The sequence below is a fragment of the Dipodomys merriami genome, unplaced genomic scaffold (genome assembly GCF_024711535.1).
Source record: "Dipodomys merriami isolate MVZ:Mamm:240054 unplaced genomic scaffold, mDipMer1.0.p SCAF_26, whole genome shotgun sequence".
Taxonomy (NCBI): Eukaryota; Metazoa; Chordata; class Mammalia; order Rodentia; family Heteromyidae; genus Dipodomys; species Dipodomys merriami.
In genome coordinates, this window is record NW_027204048.1 from 23,017,114 (window position 1) to 23,043,877 (window position 26,764).

A 26,764-nucleotide genomic window follows, 5' to 3' on the forward strand; every position below is an offset into this window, starting at 1 on the left:
ATGAATTGTAACTGAGCATAAGAGCTTCTGGTTCTATAGGTTCTTCGAGAGAATGAGCAAGTCTTCTATTATGGTTTTGGGAACCCCTGAGCCTGCAGACGGTGTGAAGTTAAGGAGGTCTCATCCTTTGTGTCCTCTAACTTTGTAGAGGTCGTAACTTTTCCCATATAGGCTACGATGTTGTCTTTTTATAAAAAATAATGTATTATCTGTGCCTCCAGGTGCACACAGGCTCATGGAGGATTGCAAATTCCAGCCGCCTGAGCTACAGAGCAGCATCCTGTTTCACAAAACTTATTCGCAGGAATTCTGGTGCATTTTTTGTTGTTAATCTTTGTTGTACACATTGCAAATCTCTGGGTGTGTGTGTGGGCGCGCGCACGCGTGTGTGCCTGTGCTCCTGCCAGTCCTGAGGTTTGAACTCAGGCCGTCCCTGAGCTTTGATGCACAAGGCTAGCGTTCTACCACTTGAGCCACAGCTCTACTTCCAGCTCTTTGTTGGGTAAAAGTCTCACAGACTTTCCTGCCCAGGCTGGCTTTGAAATGCTGTCCTCAGAACTCAACTTCCTGAATAGCTAGGATTACCAGTGTGAGCCACCAGTATCTGGTTCCATTTTTCTCTTTTAGTGGTTATAAGGACACAGAAGTATTTTGTTTCTCTAGACTTGTGAAAAAAATACTTGAAAATATTTTTCATATTTATTGGTAAAGTTCAGACTATTTTAAATCTCTGATATGCTGCAGTTCCATCCCCAGTCAATTCCTTATTTATATCTTACCCTGTTCTTCTTTCTTTCAGTTTTGCCACAAGTTTATCTACTTTATTACCAAATTTTGGCATATCAAAACAATCACTTTGTTTGAACCTTCCATTTATCAATTGCCGGTTTTCCTTTACCTTTTCTTTTCTTTCTTCCAGAGCTGAGGTCTGAACTCATTTGCCAAGCAAATGCCTTTTCTCTGAGCTAAATCCCCAATCCCTGTTATTTTGCTTTTATATGAGCTTATTTTGTTGTTTCTTTTAAACATCCTTAACATCGAATGTACAATCCATTCATTTTCAGCCTCCTTCTCCCTTCCTTCTTTCCTTTTTCCCATCCTTCCTCTTTGCCAGAACCAGAGAATGAACTCAGGGCTACTTACTTGCCTGGCTGGCCCTCTAGTACTTGAGCCACACCCCCAGTAGTATTTGCTAGTTCTTTTGGAGATGGAGTCTTGCTACTTTTCTGCCCTGGTTGACTTCAGTTAAACTGTCTGGATTTCAGTGTATAGAATAGCTAGGATTACAGCATGAGACACCAGCAAGTGGCTTCTTTTCAAAACCTAGCAATTAGAACTGTAAATTTACGTTACTGTTTGGGGCTCATTTGTGATACTGGAGTTTGAATTTACCACTTGAACCAAGCTTCCCACCCCATAATACTGTTTTTGAAGTATTCCACAAATATTGTCATTATCAATTAGTTCTAACCTCTAGTACCCCATAAGTTTATTTTTATTCTTATTATTTTTTGTCAGTCGTGGGGCTTGAACTCTGGGTTGGGCACTGTCCCTCAGCTCTTCAGCTCAAGGCGAGCGCTCTACCGCTTGAGTCACAGGGCCACTTCCGGTTTTCTAGTGGTTTATTGGAGATAAGAGTCTCACAGACTTTCCTTCCTGGGCTGGCTTTGAACTGAGATCTTCAGATCTCAGCCTCCTGAGTAGCTAGGATTACAGGTGTGAGCCACTGGCACCCAGCTAATTATATATTTTGTTGAGCATAATAATTGTATGCATTTATGGAGAATACTGTGACAGTTTGATGCATGAATACAATGTATAATGACCACATTGGTATTGTTTATTACTTTACAAATGGGTACGGGCTGGATGTAGTACAGTGGTAGAACAATTATGTACCATGTACAAAGTCTTGGCTTCCATCCCAACACCTTAAAATAAAACAAAAAACTACTTGTATGGGTATGAGGAAGATAGGTGTGGTAGGGTAGTACACATCTGTAATCCCAGCACTTGGTAGGCAGAAATGTATGAGGAGTGGTAGTTCAAGGTAGCCTACCTATACAGTAAGACCTTGTCATCTCAAACCAAACAATGGGGAAGGAGCTCAGATTTAGTGCCTAGAATGTGCAAAGTCTGGATTTGACCCCCATCTCTACAGGAAGGAAGGGAGGGAGGGAGGGAGAGAGAGAAAAGAAAAAGGGGGAGGGAGGGAGGTAAGGCTATAAGGATTTTTTTTTTTTTTTGTCAGTCGTGGGGCTTGAACTCTGGGCCTGGGCGCTGTCCCTCAGCTCTTCAGCTCAAGGTGAGGGGTCTACCACTTGAGCTACAGCACCACTTCCGGTTTTCTGGTGGTTTATTGGAGATAGGAGTCTCACGGTCTTTCCTGCCTGGGCTGGCTTTGAACCGCGATCCTCAGATCTCAGCCTCCTGAGTAGCTAGGATTACAGGCATGAGCCACCAGCGCCCGGCAAGGATTTTATTTTCTGAGCGTGGTATCATTTTGTTTTCTGTTAGGTATTTCTAATAGCAGTTCCCTTGCAAAGAACATAGTCTGTAAAAACCTGAGTTTGATTTGTGTTGAGACTTAATGGGTAATATATTGTTAATACTGTTAGTTTCTGTTAATGTTTCATGTATGTTTGAGAAGAATGAGTGTTTCCAAATTACACTTGCCCTTTCAACCAATTTTATTAATTCAATGGTTCAAAGATTCTTTCTCTTAATGACTTTTATTTGCTTTATCTGTCAATGAAGGTGAATGATAAAGGAACAGATAATTTAGGGTCCCTACCAGTATATTTGAGAATATAAATGGGCACATAAATGATTAAAATCATTTAATTTCTAGAACTATTTGACTGGTAATTTTTACCATGTTAAATGACTTATAAATCACTTAATTTATAGGCTAATTAAAAAAAACTAAAATTCTTGGGGTCGGGAGCATAGCTCAATAATAGAGCATATGCATTGCATGTGCAAAATAAAAATTTAAAATTTTAGCCAGGTACTGGTGGCTCATGCCTATCTTGCATAGCTTACTCAGAAGGCTAAGATCTGAAGATGGTGGTTCAAAACCGTCCTGGAGCAGGAAACTCTGTGAGACTTTTATCTTCAATTAGCCACAAGAAAACCAGAAGTGGCGCTGTGGCTCCAAGTGGTAGAGTACTAGCCTTGAGCAAAAGAGCTCAGTGCCCAGGCCCTGAGTTCAACCCCATGAGTGACAAAATAAAATGAAATAAAAATTTAAAGTCTTTATATTATTGGAGATCAGTTTAACACAATTATGATTAGCACATACTTAATTCTTTAGTCTACTTCTTAGCTGAATCTGTTCTGATGTTAATGCCATGGCATTTTTCTAAATGCTGCTTTTAAATATAAAAATTTGTTATTTTTATTTATTTTAATTTAATTTTTTGCCAGTCATGGGGCTTGAATTCTGGGCCTGGGGCCCTGTCCCTGAGCTCTTCAGCTCAAGGGGAGCACTCTACCACTTGAGCCACAGCTCCACTGCTGGTTGTCTGGTAGTTAATTGGAGATAAGAGTCTCACAGACATTCCTGCCAGGGCTGGCTTTAAACCATGATCCTCAGATCTTAGCCTCCTGAGTAGCTAGGATGACAGGCATGAGCCACAACACCCAGCTTTTTGTTTTTAAATAAAGCAATAATCTCTAAAATTGCCTTTTACCATTAAATGACTTGAAATTGTTGACCTCTGTATTTGACTTTTCCCTGGAGAGCAAATTTCAAATTGAGAAGGTTTTGTCTCTGCAGGTAACTGAAGTGCTAGCAGGCAAATCAAAACAAATTTTGCCAAATTGAGGCTCTTTTCAAATTCTTTTTCCCCCATATTAAAAGCATAACTATTTCAGCCCTAACATTTTCAGATACTATCATTTGCTCTATTCAGAATACTTTTCTTCAGCCATAATTTTTACAAAATGACATGTGTCAAATAAATTCTCCATTTATACAATTCTGAATATTTTATCCAGTTCTGATGCTGCAAAATTACAGGCCATTTTCTGTTGTTGTTGTTGTTTTTTTCTTCCCCATTTAGTCCCTGTCTAAAGCAGAGATCACATTAATGCCCTCGAACACAGGAGCTCCATCTAGACGTTCCTCATGTAACATTAAATCTTGTGTTCTATTTGAGCTTTCAGTGATTTGTTTTGTATTGGCTTCTTCTGATTGTTTTTGGAGAGCTCAATTTCAATGTCTTCCTATTTGTAAGGTTGTTTCAATCATATAATTTGCTAAAAGCTTCAAAGGTTTGTTTTTGGGATACTAGTCACTCATTCAAGGCTTTGAACTCAGTAAATTAAAAAAAAAAAAACCAACTAAACATAGGACCCAGTTATTAAAAAAAAGAATACCACCGAAGTTAACTCCGGTTGAAAAAAAAGAATACCACTGAGATTAACTCCAGTTGATTTTTAGAGGAACTCTTTGGTATCTCAAGTGTTTTATTGTCGTATTTTTCGAAGTGGTTCTCCCCCCCCCCCCCCCCCCCCGCCACTTGCTACAGTACTAGAGCTTGAACTCAAGGCTCTTAGCTTTTTCACTCAAGACTAGTGCTCTTCCTCTTGAACCACAGACCTAGCACCCAGCTCTCTTCTGTCCTTTTCCTCCTCCCCTCCTCTCCCTGCCTTTCTTTTCTGTTTTTGTGTAGCCCAGGCTGCTCTCCAACTTGTTGGCTCAAGTGACAGGCACACCTCATAAATGCTAAAGTCTGCTCCAGGATAGAAAACCTTAAGTGTATACTGCCACGCTTACCCTTTTTGTTTTTTGTTTTGTTTTGTTTTTGGTTACTCCACATTAAAACAATTTAGTAGCCGGGCATTGGTGGCTTACATGTGCAACCCTAACTCTACTCATGAGGAGATCAGAGGATCACACTTCAAAGCCAGCTCTTCAGGCTCTTATTTCCAATTGACCACCAAAGAACCAGAAGAGGAACTGTGGCTCAAGTGGTAGAGCGCTAGCCAGAGCACAGAAATCTCAGGGGCAGCACCCAGGCCCTGAGTTCAAGCTCTGGGACCAGCACACACCTACTAAAAAAAAAGGCAACCTTTGGAAAATTACAGCAAGTCATTTGTCATCAAAATAGCCAGAAATCACAAAGAGCTAATGAGAATGGGTAGAAATGAGAGACAATGTGATGAGGAGTAAAGTACAGCTGCTGTGGAAAGCATCAGGGCAGTTCCTCAAAACATCCAACCTGAGAGTGGTCACGGAGGTGGGGGGGAGGGGAAAGGAGTCCTACTTTGGGATATGGACACAGAATAACCTGCATGCTGTGAACATGTCCTGTGTGACTAGTGTTTACAGCAGCCTCATTCACAGCAAGGGATGGGAGTAACCAGGTGTGTAATATGATGGACAGATAAAGAAAATGAGACATACATTATTTGGCCTTGAAAAGGAAGGAAATCTAATCTCATGCTACCTGGATAAATCTTAGGGGACATTATGCTAAGAGAAATAAGCCAATTACAAAAGGGCAAATATCTTCGGATTTCATTTATACAAAATAGTCATGTGTATAGAAACAGGACATGGTCCAGGGCTGTGGGAAGAGGGAGCAGGGGTTTGCCTAATGGTACAGTGTCATTATGAGATTAAGTAGATTTCTGGAAGTAGATGCTGATGATGGTTGTGCACAATGTGAATGTACTTAATGCTACTCAACTGTACACTAGTGGTAAAAAGCCAAAATTTTTTTTCTTTTTTTTTTTGGGTCCGGTCATGGGGTCCGAACTCTTGGCCTGGGTGCTGTCCCTCAGCTCTTCAGCTCAAGGCTAGCACTCTACCACTTGAGCCACAGCACCACTTCCGGCTTTTTTTTTCTTCTGCTTATGTGGTGCTGAGGAATCGAACCCAGGGCCTTAAGCATGCAAGGCGAGCGCTCTACCACTGAGCCAACTTCCCAGCCCTTAAAAAGCCAAATTTATGTTGTATTTATATCCAAGTACATTTCTGCTCCATAGGTTTGAGTGTGAACATTATTTTTCTCATTCAAATCTGCATTCACCACTATAAATATAAACCATATTCTCTTCTGTATTGAGTTTTTAAGCTGAATTTAGAACAGTCACTACATCAGACAGAAATGAAGTTCCAAAGGTTTGGTTCTGACTTGATAAACTGGATAAAAACAATGTAAAGTGTGAATGGTACTGATAATAACATCAATTGGCCGGGCGCTGGTGGCTCACACCTGTAATCTTAGCTATTATGGAGGCTGAGATCTGAGGATTGTGGTTCAGAGCCAGCCCAGGCAGAAAACTCCCTGAGACACTATCTCCAATACATTACCAAAAATGCTGGAAATGGAACTGTGGCTCAAGTGGTAGAGCACTAGCCTTGAGCAAAAGCAGCTCAGGGACAGCATCTAGGTCTTGAGTTCAAGCCCCAAGACTGGTAAACAAACAACCCTTTTCCCCCAGAAATTCCACAGTCAATGTGTTTAAAGCACTTGTATCCTGTTTGGCAAATAATTAGCACCGTATGTTAGACTTACTTTCTTCTTTTTTCATTACTAAGGATGCACCTAGGGTCCCAAACATGCTAGCCAAGCACTCTATAATACCATATACTCTATCATACTCTTTTTATCCAGTATTTAAAAATAAATTGGCTTGTATTAGTTATGTTGGGGGGTTCTTACATTCCACTCAATGTAATCCTTTACCCAGCAATTTTATATATACTACAGGTTTTCAAAAACTGAAATTTAGTACATGAGTGGGCTTGGAAGTAATAGTGCATTGCACATGCATCTTTTCATGTTTCTCAGGCTGGTCTGGAACTTAGGTTTAAGTGATCCTCCTGTCTCAGCCTTCTGAGTAGCTGGGACCAGGGACAAATGCCACTATACCCAGCTAATAATGTTATGTTAAATATATTCCTGTGAGCCAGGCATGGAGGTGTATACCTGTGACTCCAGCACTTACAATGCTGGGCATGGTAGCAAATACCTGTCATCTCAGCCAAGAGGGAGGCCTGAGTAGAAGATCAGGCCAAGGCCAACCTGGAAAAAACATGATACCTACTTGAAAAGTAACTAGAGCAATAGTGATAGAGCACCTCCCTAGCCGTGAGTTCAGTACTGCAAAAAAAAAGCACAGACTAGTTTGAGAAATTTCAATTTTATTGATTTGAAACATGACTGTCCATGTAACAAATATAAAAATGCATTCAAATATTAAAAATAATTAAATATTTTTGTGACTTTACATGCTTCATGTAAAAATATTATAGATTCAAGGCAGTATTATAGTTGCTGCTGATTACCAATATTGATTTTGTATTTTCATCAGAATTTCTGGGATATTTCCAAGCAAACATATCAAGATGACAGAAATATAAAACATGACAATAGTTCTCTAAATAAGAGTAATTTGGGGTGAGAATAAGCAGTTGTCTAGAAATGCACAAGCAAGCCACAGTGCACACTTAAGTTACATGGTTCTGAAAACTTAAACAATTCTTAAAATGTGCTTTCAAAATTAATACTTCTGCTTCAGGTGCTAGTTGCTCATGCTTGCAATCTGAGCTGCTCAGGCTGAGATCTGAGGACTTAAGTTCAAAACCAGACCAGTGAGACTCACTTACTCCAACTAACCAGCAAACATTCAGACTGGAGGTGTGGCTCAAGTGGTGACGTCCAAACCATGACTGAACACATGGAGAGCATGAAGCCACATTCAAGCCCTTAACACTAGCACTGGCAGCACCACTCACCCACACAAGAAAAATGCTCTGTGTATGGATCAGGATGCAGTACTAGTGATCTAGTGATAGAACCCAGAGTCTTGTGCATGCTAGAATTCCCTGTTGTAGATGTTTAAAACAACCTGTATTTCAAGTACAGTCAGGGCTGGAGCTGTATTTAACTCAGTGGTACAGCATATGTTTAGCATCTGTGAAACTCCCCAGGTTCCAGAGTTGGGTTTGACCTCCAGCTCTGAATTAAAACAAAACACAGTAACAACCACAAAAACTAAACCAATTATTTCTCACTGTAACTACCTTCATTCCACCTAAAAGTACTAGTAAAGTAGCTGGCTGGTGTGGGGCACAGGTGCTCTGGATGGTGTCTATGTGGGAGTTTTCATTTTTATTTCTTCTAAGTGAAGCAGTTAGGATGGAGATGTGGTGCCCGTGTACTGTACATATCTGTGGAGGAGAGGTCTTACACAGGTAGGTACTTCTATAAAGTTCAAAGACTTTTTCCTCACCAAAAAGTAATTAGTCATGTTAACTAGAGAACAGCTGAAAAATACAGAAGAGTGGAAAAGAAATCATAAACCTACCACTGGCAATACGAAGGTGTATTTAAGCATACAAAAATATAATTATGTACATACAAAAAAGTGGTTATACTGTTAACAGCAACATTGTTAATGGCTTTTTGCACTGAGTAAAAAATATATTTTTTTCTAGCCCTTATATATTTTAACTGCTGAAAACATTTTCTTAAATGGATATGCTATAATTATAGCAGTAGTGTTTATACATTCTATAATTTTTTAAAAATTGGTCAAGGGGCTTGAACTCTGGGTCTGGGTGCTGTCCCTGCGCTCTTCAGCTCAAGGCGAGCTCTACCACTTAAGCCATAGCCCCACTTCCGGTTTTCTAGTAGTTTATTGGAGACAAGAGTCTCACAGACTTTCCTGCCCAGGCTGGCTTTGAACCACGATCCTCAGATTTCAGTCTCCTGAAGTAGCTGGGATTATAGGCATGAGCCACCGACGCCCAACTACATTCTATAATTTTGACATTGTCTTTTGTGCATTTATATTCACTTTGCATAAAACTGTGGAAGCTATAAAATTGAAAATTTATTGACAACTGACACTGTCTGCATGCAGTTCACTTGGTACTGATCTTGTGATGTTTTCCTAACCATTCAAAGGCTAGAGAACCAGCATGGTAGATACTGCATGAGGATGTTAAGGTCACATTTTAAGTGCCCATTTGTAAGCTGCAGATTTCCATATGAATTACACGTTGATGACTGAAGGTCTGCTTGTGAAGTTCACCTGCTGAACCCCTACAAGCTGTAAAACAGAGTTTATAGGTTTGTGATCCAACCTATTCTTATCACGATGTATAAAATGGATGTTGTTACCTAGAAGAGAATAAGATTAAAATGCTGAGGTTGCATATTAAGTATTACTCATTAGATTTATTGCTTATTGGAATGAAAGAAGCTTTTCAAATTTTAATTGGTCCAAAGGGACCAATATCATCTTCACTAGTGTCACAATAATTTTAAATTATGGCAATAAAGCATAACAAGAATAGAGTTACATAAGTTATTTAATGCATTATGAGCACTAATGGGAAAGATTCTTGAATTGTAACAGTGTGTTAGTCTTATTAAAAACAGTTGAATAAAATGTGCTGTCAAACGAGCAACATATGGAATGTAGATGTAAGCTCAAAAATTACATCTACCATTTAAATGGAAGAACTCACTTGCTTAAAAAATACACTACCAGGGATAGAAGGCTTGTGTAGCACTCAGCTCCCTGGGTTTGATCCCTAGCACTACAAAATAAATGGAAGCAAAACAAAACAGGACAAATACTCCTAAAAACTTATTTATTTTGATGCCAGTACTAGGGCTTGAATTCAGAGGCCTTGTGTTCTCATTTGGCTTGTTTGCTTGTAGTTGGTACTCTTCCACCTCAGCGATGCTTTCAGTCCAACATTTTCTGTTGTTGTTGTTGGTCGTGGGTCTTGAATTCTGGGTTTGGGCACTGTCCCTCAGCTCTTCAGCTCAAGGCCAGTGCTCTACCTCTTGAGCCATAGATCTACTTCTGGTTTTCTAGTGGTTTAGTGGAGATAAGAGTCTCACGGACTTTTCTTCCCCGGGCTGGCTTTGAACCGCAATCCTCAGATCTCAGCCTCCTGAGTAGCTAGGATTACAGGCGTGAGCCACTGGCGCCAGGCTCAGTCTAACATTTTGATGTCTACTTGGAAGCAGGGACTCTCAGATTTCTCTGTCTAGGCTGGCTTCAAACCAAGATCCTCCAGGTCTCAATTTTGTAAGTAGCTAGGATTATAGGTGTGTGCAACTAGCACTTGGCTCCAAATACTGATTTATTAAGTTGTTTATAAACATACCCCAAAACAGGTTAAAAAATAAGGCATTAAGAAAGTCAGTTATTTACACTTAAAGGTTCACAATCCCTGTGTCTGCTCAAATAACTGACAATTACAGTTTATGTTCTATTGTTTTTGATTCTTAGACTCAAAGCCAGATACTAACTTTAGATTAAGTTGCATGTTTTTTCTTTCATGGTATTCATTTGCCACCTATAGTAAATCACTAGATTGGTAAATCTAGTAAATCACAAGAAGTTGAGTTATGATCAAATAAGGCAAAATGAAATACTAGTTTAGCAAAGATGCAGATTTGTGTACACATGTACTCTGTTCTTTGGAGGGGTTACATTTTTTCAATGTGTAGCACAAATATATTCTCTTAAATGTGTTTCCAACTTGGCAATCAAGTAGCCCACTCTAGGAACTAAAGTGGCTCAGGTGGTTCAGAAACTTGGAGAGAAAGGACTCAAAACATAACCTCTTCTGTGGATAGACATTAGTCATTCAAAAATAAGCCTTTAGGGGCGGAGCATGTACTTCTGCAGTAGAGCACATGCATGGTATGCAGCAAGTTCTGAGTTCAAGTCCTAGGACTGAAAAAGGAAACACAAACAAAATCCAGTTCTAACCCAGGGTATAGCGCAGAGCAAAAATGCTTGTGTGAGGCCTTGGATTCAATTGATACTACCAGACAAACCCCAAAACGTCTCAATAGCAGTTGGGGCAAATCTGTTGGACTCATTCTCAAAGTTTAAATCATGCACTTAAGGCATCAACCCTATCCAAAAGGGCTTCTTTTAAAACTTGTGGACCCAGTATAAATTCATGAGAGGGAAGGAAAGGAAGATGATAGCTGCAAGCCAGGGCCTAGTGGCTCACGCCTCTAATCCTAGCTACTCAAGAGGCTGGGATCTGAGGATCCTGTTTCAAAGCTAGTCTAGGCAAGAAAGGCTGGTTAATCTTCAATTAACTAGCAAAAAGCTGGAAGTAGAGCTGTGGCTCAAGTGACAGAGTACTAGCCATTAAGTAAAAAAGCTAAAGGTCAATGTCCAGACCCTGAGTTCAAGCCACAGTACCAGGAGAACATGAAAAGAAGGAAGAAAGAGGAAAAGAGGGTAGGAGGGAGGGAGGAAGGAAGGAAGGAGGGAAGGAAGGAAAGAAGCATAAAGAGAGAAAGAAAGGAAAGGGTAAAGAGAGAGAGGGAGGAAGCCTTGAAAAAAGAGTAGGGAAAGGGATGGGAAGAGGAAACAAAGGAGGAGGCTACAATGCTTGATAAGAAATGTACTCATTATCTTGCCCATGTAATTGTAACCCCTCTGTACAGTATTTTCACAATAAAAAAAAAAAAGAAAAAAAAAGAGTAGGAAGGAGGAAGGGAGGAAGGAAAAGAAGAGTGAATATATGGATCAAGTGGTAGAGTGCCAGATTAAAAGTTAACAGTATCCAGGCCCTGAGTTCAGACCCCAGTACTGGTACAAACAAACAAATAGACAAACAAACAGTCAATAGCTTAAAAAAAAGCCAAAAGTCAGAATACTCAGTCAAAATCCTCTTTTCTAAAATCTCAAAGTTTATGAAAGTAAATGTTAATTTTATAGCTCTTAGAAGCTATGCTCAGACAATTTTAAAGAGGAAGAAGAACCAAGAAAACCTACTTTACAACATAGTGAAGGCTTTTTGGCACTGTGATATGTGGTATTTGCCAAACTCTCCACACTGAGCCTTGTGCAGCCAAAGACTCTCAAGTGACTCAACCCAGTCCTGGTAATTCTTACTGGATTGCTGTCACTGGCTTTGATTTGTGGTCTGACACTGTATGAATTTCCTAGTTTGTTAGGATGAAGAAAGTGCTTGATTATTCTCCCTTATTCAAAAGTGCCCACCTTCACTGAGCGATTGACGTATATATTTTTTGTGCTGAGTATAGAACCCATGGCTGCTGGCATGCTGAGCCTGTGCTCTCCTAAGAAGCAAGAGCCCTTAACCTCCACTGAGCTTTGTAAAGGAGTGCAGTAAGTGTGATAGTCACATACCCATCACCAACTCACAGCTGGCTTTTCCTATCCCAAACTCCTGCACTCAGCCCAAGATTGATGAGCCCTCACTAGACATCAAAAAATGAACCTCGGGAGAAAAAAAGGGCCCTATGAAAACAGGCCCCTACTAGGTGTCAAGCTGCCCTTTTCTAACTTGTTATTTTTGGTGCTGGTCTTGGGGCTTGAAGTCAGGGCCTGGGCACTGTCCCTGAGCTCCTTTTGTTCCAGGCTAGTGCACTGCCACGTGAGCCACAGCTCCACTTCCAGCTTTTTTGGTAGTCTCACAGACTTTCCTGCCTGGGATGGCTTCTACCTCAGCCTCCTGTGTAGCTAAAATTAGCAAGGTGCCCATTTTAATACAATATCTATGTTATGAAGAATGTGGGTGGTCTTTGGACTTGTAAAAGAAACCAGAAGTTTTAGATTTTTAAATTTTATTTTTATTTGGTTTTGGTCTTGGGGCTTGAACTCAGTGCCTAGGTCCTGTCCCTGAGATTTTTATGCTTATAGCTCATGCTCTACCACTTTGGGCCACAGTGCTATCTCTGGCTTTTTGATAGTTACAATTGGAAGGTAAGAGTCTTATAGACTTTGATTGCCTGGGCTAGTTCTCAACTATGACCCTCAGATCTCAGCCTACTGAGTAGCTAGGATTACAAGCGTGAGCCACAGATACCCAGCTGGATTTTGATGCTCACTCACCTGGACCTAAAATGAGAGTTCCACCTTGCTGAGTAGGGTCTCCTTGGAAATCAAAAAGAGGGCTATTCACTGCTCGCCACAGGCTCCGAAGACTTCCCCAGAGCAGATTTGACTTTATGTGAGGACTCTGTCCTAAAATATTGAAAACTGCCATTAGATATTATTTTATATTATACAAAATATTAAGATTATATTAATACTTCTAGTCTTAATCTAATATTGGGATTATTGTGCTGTAATTCCAGTACTCAGGAGGCTGAGGCAGGAAGACCAGGAGTTCTAGGTCTGCCTGAGCTGCTTTCACAACTTAGTTGTCTCAAAAATACCAAAAAATAAATTTAAAAAATGGTACTAAGCTAGAGCTCCCATAAACAATTCTCCATGCTCCTTCTACATCCTAAGAGCCTTGCATTGGCAAGAACAGAGGCACATGGTAGAAGAGGCCTGGGTCCTTGAACTACTCCTTGGAGGTGTGGCACTTCAACAGATACACCATCTGGAAATGTATATGAAAACATACCCGTATCTACCATGTTATACTACCTGAGACTTTGGGGTTCTGCTGTAACAGCAGCTACTTTGGCTACCTCCCCATGTTTCCCTCACCTACTTCTGTTTTCTACTCTGTTCTCAGTTTACTGGTCCTTCATTTCTACTCCTTTTGAACAAAGAATCAGTTTTTCACCTTTTTGTTGTTAATTGGAGATAAAGAGTCTCATGGGGACTTTTCTGCCTGAAGTGGCTTTGAACTGGGATCCTCAGATCTCAGCCTCCTCAGTAGCTAGGATTACAGATGTGAGGCACAGGTGCCCAGCTCCACTTTTTTTTTGTGTGTGCCTGTGCTAGGGTTTGAACTCAGGGCCTGGGCACTCAATCACTTGAACTACAAACAGTTCCACTTCTGGCTTGTTAGGTACTTAATTGGAGATGAGTCTCCTGACTTTCCTCACTGGGCTGGCTTTGAATGATGATCCTCGGATCTCAGCCTCCTGAGTTGCCAGGATTACAGGTGTGAGCCACAGGTGGTGCCTTGCTCTCCATTACTTTTTTTTTTTTTTTTTGTCCTGGGGCTTGAACTCAGACTCTGCACACTATCCCTCAGCTTCTTTTGCTCAAGTGGTAGGCTAGTGCTCTACCACTTGAGCCACAGTTCCACTTCCGGCCTTTTCAGTGTATATGGTATTGAAAAATCCAACCCAGGGTTTCATGCATGCTAGGCAAACACTCTACCACTAAGCCACATTCCCAGCCCCTCTCCACTACTCTTGTAACTTTTTCCCCCCACTCTTGCCTTGTCTGTGCCTTTTAATTCGATGACTATGTAGAAAAAACAAACTTAGACCCAAACTCAGTTTTTCCTATTGCACACCTGTAATATACAATACTTCTGACTTTAGATGTATAAGAGTTATTCTTCACATTGGCACAGTAACACCAGCTGAGTGTCCTCTAATTCAGTGCCATTATGACATCACCTACCTGATGAATAACATCAGATTCCACAGATGAGGGTTTGGTCCTCAAGACTGCCCCCCACCCCAATTCAGATGACAGTCATAAACCCCAGAGTGTTTATTGTAACTGTGTTTGTAGCTAAAATCCTGTGTTTGTGGTTAAACAATCCCCTCTTTGGGTTCCATTAATCTGCTTAAGTGACTTACAGAATTTCAAGAAACTTTTTTTTTTTTTTTTTTTTTGGTCGGTCGTGGGGCTTGAACTCTGGGCCTGGGCTCTTCAGCTCAAGGCCAGCGCTCTACCACTTGAGCTACAGCGCCACTTCCGGTTTTCTGGTGGTTTATTGGAGATAGGAGTCTCACGGTCTCTCCTGCCCGGGCTGGCTTTGAACCGCGATCCTCAGATCTCAGCCTCCTGAGTAGCTAGGATTACAGGCATGAGCCACCAGCGCCCGGCTCAAGAAACGTTTATATTTACCAGTTTGTTATACAGAAAATTAAAAAAGCTACAGATGACTAGGCAGGTATAGGGGAGGGCAAAGAGCCTTCATGCTCTCTGGGTATGCTGCCCTCCAATCATTCCCATATGTTCTGCTCTCTGAAAGACCCTTCCTTTCTGGGTTTTTATAAATACTTCACTGTGTAAGCAGGAACAATCATGTGGAAATGTGACTGGATAAAGAAGGCTGAAGCTGATACTTGGTAAGTGGAGAAGCAAACCCTGCAAGGCTCATCTGCTCAGATGCTTTTGGCCTGTGGGGCTGCCCCTCCTGGGTACTGGCAGGCAGGACTCCTGAAATGTGGGTCTTATGATCTGCTATCAAATAAGCAGGTCAGAGAATTTTTTCATGGCCAGAAGGCCAGGGGAAAGATTATGTTTTTAGTTTCCATGTCCTGCCTTGGAGAAGTGAAGTTTCTATAGTCTGCCCTTTAGAGGTAGTTATGACGTGGGAACTATAGGTAAAAAGCAAAATAAGCCAGGTGCTGGTGGCTCTCATCTATAATCCTACCTACTCAGGAGGCTGAGATCTGGAAGATGAAGTGTCAAGCCTCTCTAGGCAGAAAAGTCCGATATATTATCATCTCCAACTCACTGACAAAAAGCTGGACTACTGGTGTGTCTCAGGTGGTAAGAGTACCAGCTGGGTGAAAAAGCTGAGGAGAAGCATGAGGCCCGAGTACTGGCACAGAAAATAAAAAATCCAAAAAAACCTCACACACACACACACACACACACACACACACACACACACACACACACACACACACACACACACACACACACACACACACACACACACACACACACACACACACACACACACACAGAGTATCACAGTGAATATGCAGCCTTAACTTGTCTGGATTCCTAACTTGCCAGGGCTGGCTTTCAGCCATGGTCCTCAGATCTCAGCCTCCTGAGTAGCTAGGGTTACAAGTGTGAGCTACCAGTATCCAGCTTTGCATTCTTTTTTTTTTGTTTTGTTTTTGGGTCCTGTCGTAGGGCCTGAACTCTGGGCCTGGGCACTGTCCCTCAGCTCTTCAGCTCAAGGCTAGCGCTCTACCACTTGAGCCACAGTGCCACTTCCGGCTTTTTTTTTCTTTTTGCTTATGTGGTGCTGAATCGAACCCAGGGCCTCATGCCTGCAAGGCAAGCGCTCTACCACTGAGCCACCTTCCCAGCCCCCCAGCTTTGCATTCTTAATATTTCCAAATATCCTTGGCTTCTCTTCTTTCCAACTCTTATAATTCTTTCATGTTTCTATAAGGATGAGTATCCATCTTTCCACAGGATAAATTCAAGCTAAGATAAAGACTGTGTTTTACTGTTTTATAGGATTCTATAGCTGCAGTAACTGTTCAAGAATTCAGATTATCTCCTTATGTCTTTTTTTTTGGGGGGGGGGGTCAGTCATGGGGTTTGAACTCAGGGTCTGGGGCTATCCCTCAGCTATATTTTTGCTCAAAGCTAATGTTGTACCACTTTAAGCCACAGCACCACTTTCAGGTTTCTGTTGGTTAATTGGAGGTAAGAGTCTCATGAACTTTCTTTCCCAGGCTGGCTTAGAACAGCGATTCTCAGACCTTAGCCTCCTGAATAGCTAGGATTACAGGCCTGAGACACCAGTGGCCCAGCTTAGGTTATATACTGGATCAGAAATTTCAGAAACCTAGGTAAAGAAAGGTCATGGCTTAGAGCTTAACATTCTCTGTTGTCAATTACTATCTAATTTTCTCCTTTTGCCAGTTTGAATTTAGTTCTTTTTTTTTTCTTTTTCTTTTTCTTTTGGACTGGTCCTGGCTTGAACTCTGGGTCTGGGTGCTGTGCCTAAGCTTCTTTCACTCAGCTACAACTCTACCACTTGAGCCACAGTGCCACTTCCAGCTTTTCTGAGTAGTTTATTGGAGATGAGTCTCATGGACTTTTCTGCCTGGCCTGGCTTCAAACTCAAACCGAGATCCTCAGATCTTTGCCTCCTGAGTATCTAGGATTACATGTGTGAGCTACAGGGGTACAGCCTGAATTAGTTCTTATGTGTGAAACTGTTTTTCATGTTTGCACAAACAAATCAGTCTCTCCCCTTTATAGACTATATTTCCTTATTCTTTGCCTTTATAAAAATGGGTACAATTAATCTTAAATTGTAATTAAAAATTATAAGACTATTCTGAGAATGATGCTAAATTTCATGCTTTGTTGGGAGAAAACTTTAAAAATGCTTGTGAGAAGCCAGGTACAGGTGGCTCATACCTGTAATTCTAGCTACTCAGACTGAGATGTGAGGACCACAGTTTGAAGCCAGCTTGGGCAGGAAAGTCCTTGAGATTCTTATTTCCACTAAACTACCAAAAAAGCTGAAAGTGGAGGCATGGCTCTCAGAGCAAAGGAAGTTCAGGCATAGTGCCCAGGCCCTGAGTTTAAGCCCCAGGACCAGCACACACACATACACAAAAATGCTTATGAGCATCTAATATTTGCTGTCTAAAATTATTTTAACATTATAAAGCAAAAAATGCTACATAGTCAAATGTAGTTATATATACTCTATGTAATACATGCCTTATATATACTATTGTATAATTAGAGATTATATGCAGATACAGATATATATAATATACAAATTATATAATTGCATTAATAGCTGTATATTACATATAGTACATGTATTACATTATATATTATATATAGTATGGAAAGTATATTTAAAATAAAGATTCAAATATACCTTCATAATTACAAGCATGTTTTTGGTTTTCTTTGCATATCTTTATTTGGCAATGAATGAAGTGTTACTGAAGAAGAGAAATTCACAGTTTCTATCTAAAGTGCTAAATGATCAACAGAACTTACATATGTGGGACTCTGTAACAGCACATGATCACAGTATAACAAAAAGTAGGGTTCTAATATGTTCTGTTACAATTTCTTCGGCTAGTGGAGAAACAAAACTCTTGATTATAGCTCATTATCACTTTAAGAAAGGCTGCTTTGTTTTAAACATCAGCAAAAGGAGATAATCAACTTCATAACTAGACCAGGTCCATCTCTACTTCAGGTACAAGCTAAGGCTTTCAAGCTGATTGTACACAGCACTGGCTCTGCTTTCTTCCAAGGTCAGTCTTTCAGTACACTGTATATATAAATGTCTCACCATATGACTGCTCCCATTAACTTCAGCATAAATCTAAACTCTGGCATGTCATCCAGATTCAGGGTCAATCAGCCCAAACCTATCTCTTGGCTCACACCAATTTCCCAACTGGCTTCTAGATTTCAATCAAGCAGGGACCTGTACTTTTCTAAAGAGTCACATTCTTCCATGCTGCCTTGTCCATGCTGCCTTCTACACCTTCACCAGCGAACTCCTTTCAAACTGACCCAACTGGAGTAAACTTCCCATCACTCCTGATCTGCCAGCCCCCTCCATCACTAGCCACAACCCCTTATAGAAAAGCCTCTGAAAGGTAGGGGCCATGTCTTTTATCAGTCTTTCCAAAATATCCAACATAGTGGGTGTCACAGACAAGACCTCAATATTATTTCTTTTTCTTTCTTTCTTTCTTTTTTTTTGTCAGTTGTGGGGCTTGAACTCTGGGCCTGGGCGCTGTCCCTCAGCTCTTCAGCTCAAGGCAAGCGCTTTACCACTTGAGCCACAGCACCACTTCCAGTTTTCTGGTGGTTTATTGGAGATAAGAGTCTCATAGACTTTTTGCCCAGGCTGGCTTTGAACCATGACCCTCAGATCTCAGCCTCCTGAGTAGCTAGATGACAGGCGTGAGCCACCAGCACCTGGCAAGACCTCAATAATATTTCTGAGAATCATTCATCTGAGTTTGAACTCTCTTATTTGGCATTTCAGATACCAAATGATTCCCAAACAAAACAGCCATAAACAACATACATAAACTAAAGCTCTATCGATCACAAGAAAGTGTAAGAAGGACAAGAAATGTGGACAATATTAAGACGAATGAAGCTCCTCAGCTACACAATACATAGTCAAGTACAGGGGAAAACTATTCCTTTCACCTGCTTGAAGAGCACCTAACTAAAAGCGTTTCTGGGTTGGGTTTGAAATGATTAAGTAGGAGTTCTTCAGTTAAAGGACAAAGTATCAAAAGGCACAGTGATGAGGTATGAAAATATGAATCATGTGTGTGTTTGTGTTTATGTGTGTGTGTGTTCAAGCCCCAGGGGCTTGAACTCAAGAGTTGGGTTACGGTCCCTCAGTTTCTTTTGCTCAAGGGTAGCACTCTACCACTCGAGTCACAGTTCTATATAAAGAGTCTCACAGACTATCCTATCCATGCTGGCTTCAAACCATGATCCTCAGTAGCTAGGCATGAGCCACCCACCTTGAGCTTAATATTATTATTATAATTTTTGTCTGTCATGGGGCTTGAACTCAGGCCCTAGGCGCTCTTTTGCTCAAGGCTAGCACTCTACCATTTTAAGCCACGGCGCCATGTCCAGTATTTTGGTGGTTAGTTGGTGGTAAGAGTTTCAGGGGGACTTTTCTGCCTGAGCTGGCTTGAAACTATGATCCTCAGATACCAGCTTCCTGAGTAGCTAGGGTTACAGGTGTGAGCTGCTGACGCCTGGCATTACTTTTACTTTTACTCAAGTAATTATAGGATTGGGAACACAGCTCGAGTAGAATAGCACCTGTTGTGCTGCATAAAGCCTCAAGTTCAAACTTCAGTATCACAAAAATACAATAGTTATAGAAAGCATGACGGCTAGGGGTGTGGCTCACTGGTAGAATGTTTGCTGCCTAGCATATATGAGGCCCTTAAAAAAAGAAGGGTCAATTTTCACACTTCCATCCTAAATTAATACTGCAGTATCTTTAAAAACCTTTTCATTAATTATACACACACAGACTACAAACTTTTACGTTTACAACATTTTGTTTTCATAAAATGGAATCACCCTAAAAAACAATGCTTTGCAACTTGCTTTTTTCCCATTCAATAGTATTCAATTTCTCATGTCATTTGCAGTGGCTTGGAAATATCCCAAGAAGGTGCTTGAGTTGAAGGCTTAGACCCTATGTACTGATGGAACCTCCAGGAGAAAGGGCTTTAGAGTGCATTTGAAGGAGACATTGGGACGTTGGCCCGTCTTTTCGCCTCTTGACTCTCAAGAGCTGAAAAACCCTTCCCCTCCACATGCTCACTATACCTTGCCACAGACTCAAAAGCAATAAAGCCAACTAACCATGGGCTGAACCCTCGAGCCAAAATGAACCTTTTCTCCTCATTAAGTCTCAGATGTTCTGTCACAGAATAGGAAAGGGACTAACATATCATTATACCTAGTGGCATATCTGAATCAATTATTGGACCTTAATAACATAGTCTGATTTATAAATCTACTTACACGCAAACATGTAAGAAGAAAACAACACTAGCTTCTTTTATCTGTCTTACCTGAGGAGGCAATTTCTTCCCCTCTTTTCATTCCCAATCTCTTATATATTTCTCTCTCAGGATCAACATAGATTTCATGAGAATATCCAGTCAGTTTGCAGAAAGGCTGAAGAGAGTGGGAAATGTTATGAGTAAAGTAATGCTAATCAAAAAGTAATAATAAACAATCTAGCTTTACCCACCCAATGGTTCAAATAATGCAATTTTTATATTTGAAACAGATTCAACCTATTTTCTCATCAATTTGCAAGATATTTACCTCAATATGATGGTACGATGCCTGTCCAATCACTATAAGGGTGACATTTGCTTCCTTTAGGAGAAAAAGAGAATGTACATATTACTTCTCCTAATCCAGCTTTTTTTGTTTCATTCTAATGTCACATATAGGTTTCTAGAAGAATGAAAAAAACAGTGAAAGTATATGATTCAAAGCATATAGAGAAATGTTTGCTTACACAGAAATTTTTGCTAAAATGTTTACTTCACAGAAAGAATCATAATATGTAAACATTGAGACCTAAACCTGTAAAACAATTAGAAGAAAACAGGGAAACAGCTCGATGATACTGGCTTTGGCGATGATTTCTTGGATATAATCCCTAAAACACAGGCAACAAAACCATAAACAGACAAGCAAGATTACATCAAATTAAAAAACTTGTGTACACAAAGGAAATGAGAGTGAAAAAGACATCTCATAGCTTAGGAGAAAACAGTATGCAAACTATTAGTCTGTAAAGAGATTAAAAATTTTAAAAAATAATTGGAACAATTTTGAATGAAAGTCTAAAAATGGACAAAGCCAGGTACAATAAGACAAATACTGCATAATCGTACTATATATGGAATCAAACTTTCATAAGTGACAGAACAGTGGTTGGGGGTGGGGGGAGGGAAAAGGGGAAAGGGGCTGGGGGAAAGGAGATAGGACATGTTGCTCCAAGGATAAAAAAAGTTTTAGTTTGAAGAGTTTTAGAAATCTGCCAACAGCATGGTGACATAAGTAATACTGAATATTTTCAATTGCTAAAAAATAGATTATAAGTGTTAAAGATATATGAAGTAGTAGCTTAACATTATAATTCTATAATGCTAAAATATATCAAAACATTATCCCATAAACAAAAAGACAAAACGGACATTCAGAAAAAAAAATTTTTTTTTTTAAGCCAGGTATAGTGATACATACCTGTAATTTGAGCAGGAGGACCTCAAAACCAAGGCCAGTTTAGGCTACATAATGAGATCCCCTCTCAAAATTTCTTTCTCTAAAAAGCTAGTCAATAATTTACTACACTTTCCCTAAAGACATACAAAAGAAAAACTACAAAAGTGGGGCTGGGTGACAGTGGCCCAGGCCTATAATACTATCTTCAGACAGCTGAGATCTGAGGACTCAATTTGAAGCCAGCCAGAACAGGAAAGTCTTGAGACTCTTATCTCTAACAAGCAAAAAATTCAGAAGTAGAGTTATGGCTCAAGTGGTAGAACCCTAGCCTTAAGCAAAAATGCCCAGGGACAGTCCCCAGGCTCTTGAGTTCAAGTACCAGTACACACACACACACACACACATACACACACACATCCCACAAAAGTAGGGTTAATCAACTTTATTTTTTCACATCCCAATTGATGATGGTAACATTAAGTTTTACAAAGGCTGCCCAATGTCTTCACTTGAAACCTTTGCTGAGGTTGAACAAAGCTCTCTTTGCTAGAAGAAAAACACTTAGGGACAGAATCTACTGCAAGATATCTTTAAGACCGATGACTATTTTCTAATAATGAAAAACTATTTGGAGTCACCTGCCCTAAAGACTCAGGTTTGTAATCTTATTTACTCTGGAGTCTCAGATGTGAAGACCATGCTTTGAAGTAAACCTAGCAGGGAAAGTCCATGAAACCCTAAAAAAAAAAAAAACCACCGAAAAAGCCAGAAGTGGACGGGTGACTCAAGTAGTAGAGTGCTAGCCTTAAGCAAAAAAGCTAAGGGACAGTGCCCAGGCCCTGATGTAAGCCTCAGTACCTGCACAAAACAAAAACAAAAAACTGGAGAGTAACATAAAATAAAAGGAAGTTTTGGGTGTTTGTTTGGTGGCATTGCACAAATTTGCAAACAGGCAGTTAACTAAGTAACATCAAAAGTATTAATTACTATAGTACTTTCACAACAGATGGCAACACATCATCAGGGCAGGAATGGATTGCTGACCAGTGTCTCAGTTCTGGAGGGGGGGAATCTGGGGTGTGTGTGCCCAGCCCCAGTGCACCTCACCGCTCTGGGCTGACAAATGACCAGTGACCTTCATGAGGTTGCCTAGGAACAGATCACTGCCTCTCCCCCTCCCCCCCCCCCTCAGAGAACTGACCTGTAAGAAGCTCCTGGGGATTTTGGCCAGGTCTTCCACATACTCTTTGCAGATGTAACACAGGAAATGCTGAAACCCAACAAGAGCAAAGGGCAAGTGAGCGAGATTCCATGCTCCCGAAGCTGAGCAACACCCAAAGGACCCGAAAATGAGGTGCCATGGAGCGACAGCGACAGAAGGGGGACGTCAGTGCAGAGGTGAGGTGGGAGGGTGACGTCAGTGGAGAGGTGAGGTGGGAGGGTGACGTCAGTGCAGAAGCACTGTCTGGTGGCGGTCCCTTTGTGATAACTGATAGAAAGCAGGCCTCCGGCCTCCCAGTCTCCCCAAGGAGGAAGGAGGCAAAGCCCTGGAGGGAAAGACCACCGCTGGGCCACGCTCCCCCCACCCCGGCGGCGGGGGGTCCCTGCTATCTCGGCACTCCCGCCCCCCCACGCTCCCCAGCAATCCGGGCACTCCCGCTCCCCCACGGCCCCCAGCAATCCGGGCACTCCCGCCCCCCCACGCTCCCCAGCAATCCGGGCACTCCGCTCCCCCACGGCCCCCAGCAATCCGGGCACTCCCGCCCCCCCACGGCCCCCAGCAATCCGGGCACTCCGCTCCCCCACGCTCCCCAGCAATCCGGGCACTCCGCTCCCCCACGCTCCCCAGCAATCCGGGCACTCCCGCCCCCCCACGGCCCCCAGCAATCCGGGCACTCCCGCCCCCCCACGGCCCCCAGCAATCCGGGCACTCCCGCCCCCCCACGCTCCCCAGCAATCCGGGCACTCCCGCCCCCCCACGGCCCCCAGCAATCCGGGCACTCCCGCCCCCCCACGGCCCCCAGCAATCCGGGCACTCCGCTCCCCCGGCAATCCGGGCACTCCGCTCCCCCACGGCCCCCAGCAATCCGGGCACTCCCGCCCCCCCCACGCTCCCCAGCAATCCGGGCACTCCGCTCCCCCACGCTCCCCAGCAATCCGGGCACTCCGCTCCCCCACGGCTCCCGGCAATCCGGGCACTCCCGCCCCCACGCTCCCCAGCAATCCGGGCACTCCCGCCCCCCCACGGCCCCCGGCAATCCGGGCACTCCCGCCCCCCCACGCTCCCCGGCAATCCGGGCACTCCCGCCCCCCCACGCTCCCCGGCAATCCGGGCACTCCGCTCCCCCACGGCCCCCGGCAATCCGGGCACTCCCGCCCCCACGCTCCCCAGCAATCCGGGCACTCCCGCCCCCCCACGGCCCCCGGCACTCCCGCCCCCCCACGGCCCCCGGCATTCCCCCCGCCTCGCCCACCTGCAGCCGGGACGCGGACGCCCCTCGTTCCCAGCCAGCGGGTGCGGGCCCACCCCGGGAGTCCGGCGGCCACACTTACCCGCACAAAGACCACCACGGCCCGGCGCTCCCGGAACAGCGCGCCGAACGGTTTGGGCTCCCCGGCGGCGTCCAGCACCGGCAGCCCGGCCACGGCGTCCGCCAGGGGCTGCCCGCACTCGGAGCCGGCTGGAGCTGGGGTCGCCGCACAGCCGCTGACCTGCCGCGTAATCGGAGCGGCCATCCCCGCCTGTCGCTGAGCGTCCAGGACCGCTTCTTCCCTACACGCACCGGGGGGACCGCGGGCGCCTGGGCCAGGCCGGGCGGCGGCGGCGGCGGCGGCGGCGGCGGCTGGCCGCGAGCTGGGGAGCGGCGGGGCCTCGAGGGGCGGGGCATCCGGGGGCGGGGCTGGAAGCCTGATTGGAGGTAAATGGGGTCGGGCCTCAGGGGCGGGGCATCCGGGGGCGGGGCTGGAAGCCTGATTGGAGGTAAATGGGGTCGGGCCTCAGGGGCGGGGCATCCGGGGGCGGGGCTGGAAGCCTGATTGGAGATAAATGGGGTCGGGCCTCAGGGGCGGGGCATCCGGGGGCGGGGCTGGAAGCCTGATTGGAGGTAAATGGGGTCGGGCCTCAGGGGCGGGGCATCCGGGGGCGGGGCTGGAAGCCTGATTGGAGGTAAATGGGGTCGGGCCTCAGGGGCGGGGCTGCGAGCCTGATTGGAGGGAACGGGGCGGAGCCTAATGGGAAGGGCGAGCCTAGTGAAGGGGCGGGCGGAATGGGGGGCTGTGAGCCTGGTAGAGGAAGAAAACAGGCCAGAGGGGTGGGGCCGGGTGGGGAGGAGGGGGTGGAAACGGGGCGGGAGGAGCGTGACCTGCAGGCAGAGCCTGCGCTGTGAACCTAGAGCCGACCTGAGCTAGAGGGGGGCGGGCTCGTGGGGCCGAGTCAGCTGTGGCCCGCGCTCGGGAGGGGGCCGCTCCCGACACCCGTCCCCTCCGTCCCCTCCGTCCCCCCCTCAGTTCCCCCGGAGGTGAGGTCAGGGAATCTCTGCCCAGTTGTCCTCCTGCGTACGGGATGGTGGGCGCAGCGGTTCAGGATGGGACGAGGGAGCAGTCCATTGGGGGTCTTGTGGAAAACGCAAGCCCTCTCCAAGTCCCGGTAGCTCGCCATGCCCTGCGGGTCACACGCCAGCTCAACTCGGGCCCGGGCCCGGCCCGGGACCCGCCCCGCCCCGAGCTCCGCCCCGCCCTCCTGCCCGCCCCGAGCTCCGCCCCGCCCCGAGCTCCGCCCCGCCCCGAGCTCCGCCCCGCCCCGAGCTCCGCCCCGCCCCGAGCTCCGCCCCGCCCTCCTGCCCGCCCCGAGCTCCGCCCCGCCCCGAGCTCCGCCCCGCCCCGAGCTCCGCCCCGCCCTCCTGCCCGCCCCGAGCTCCGCCCCGCCCCGCCCTCCTGCCCGCCCCGAGCTCCGCCCCGCCCTCCTGTCCGCCCCGAGCTCCGCCCCGCCCCGAGCTCCGCCCCGCCCCGAGCTCCGCCCCGCCCCGAGCTCCGCCCCGCCCTCCTGCCCGCCCCGCCCTCCTGCCCGCCCCGAGCTCCGCCCCGCCCTCCTGCCCGCCCCGCCCCGAGCTCCGCCCCGCCCTCCTGCCCGCCCCGAGCTCCGCCCCGCCCCGAGCTCCGCCCCGCCCCGAGCTCCGCCCCGCCCCGAGCTCCGCCCCGCCCTCCTGCCCGCCCCGCCCCGAGCTCCGCCCCGCCCCGAGCTCCGCCCCGCCCCGAGCTCCGCCCCGCCCCGAGCTCCGCCCCGCCCTCCTGCCCGCCCCGAGCTCCGCCCCGCCCTCCTGCCCGCCCCGAGCTCCGCCCCGCCCTCCTGCCCGCCCCGAGCTCCGCCCCGCCCCGAGCTCCGCCCCGCCCTCCTGCCCGCCCCGAGCTCCGCCCCGCCCCGAGCTCCGCCCCGCCCTCCTGCCCGCCCCGAGCTCCGCCCCGCCCTCCTGCCCGCCCCGGCCCCGCCCCTCCCTGCCCCGTCCTGGCCCCGCCCCTGGCCCCGCCCCTCCCTGCCCCGTCCTGGCCCCGCCCCTGGCCCCGCCCCTCCCTGCCCCGTCCTGGCCCCGCCCCTGGCCCCGCCCCTCCCTGCCCCGTCCTGGCCCCGCCCCTGGCCCCGCCCCCTCCCTGCTCGCCCCGCCCCGCTCCGGCCACGCCCCGCTCCGAGCATGGGGGGGGGGCCGGGGAAGCCGCGGCCCGGGTTGCTCAGTAAGGGGCCCCAGCCCGGCGCAGGGGAGACCTGCGTGCTGCGGGCTCCCGGCCCGAGGCCGCTCTGACCGCTGGGGCCGCTGGCCAGCCTGGCGGGCTGGAGTCGGGACCCCGGCCCGCCTCCCGAGGAGACGGCGTTCGGCTCATTCCCCCACCGAGTGAAGACGGAGAGAGCTCAGCCAGACCCCGACGCCCCCCTGGAAGAGGCCTAGACCGGCCGCCAGCGGCGGCCCTGGGCCCCGAGCTCCGCTGCTCCGCTCCTCGCGGGCCGCCACCGCTGGAGCCTCCGCGCGGCTTCCGGCTGCCTGGAGGTTGAGGGGAGCTGGGCGGCCCGCGCTGGCTTTGAACCGCGGCCCGCGGGCCTCGGCCTCCGAGTGGCGCCCGCTCCCGTCCTCTTCCTGCCGTGACCGTCAGCGCATCGTGGGCAAACACCCTCTGCGACAGTGTGCATAGGCCGCCCCTGTGGAGCACTCGGTGATGGCCTTCCACTGGAGGACGGCGGTGGGAGCCCTGTGGGCTTAGGCTTTGCGACCAATGCAAGCAAGGCCACAGAGCAGAACAACCTTGCCTCACAAACACATAACCTTGACCAGGTCGGCATGACCAAGACTGTTAA

At 46.0% G+C, this 26,764-nt stretch overlaps 1 protein-coding gene across 3 annotated transcripts in view; it reads right to left on the reverse strand.

The window, feature by feature from the left end:
• The window catches only part of Prxl2c (peroxiredoxin like 2C), a 45,622-nt gene extending 21,356 nt beyond the window's left edge, over positions 1–24,266 (reverse strand). The window contains exons 1-6 of one of the 3 annotated variants that reach the window (XM_070035841.1): positions 23,977–24,260; positions 22,625–22,693; positions 20,512–20,565; positions 20,253–20,358; positions 12,865–12,996; positions 8,834–9,143 (exon numbers count right to left, since the gene is read on the reverse strand). In XM_070035841.1, the coding sequence (XP_069891942.1) occupies positions 9,016–9,143; positions 12,865–12,996; positions 20,253–20,358; positions 20,512–20,565; positions 22,625–22,693; positions 23,977–24,159 (672 nt within the window). In that variant the 5' untranslated portion in view covers positions 24,160–24,260 and the 3' untranslated portion in view covers positions 8,834–9,015. The other 2 variants (XM_070035842.1, XM_070035843.1) reach the window with 2 other exon arrangements.
• Positions 24,267–26,764: the final 2,498 nt, after the last annotated feature.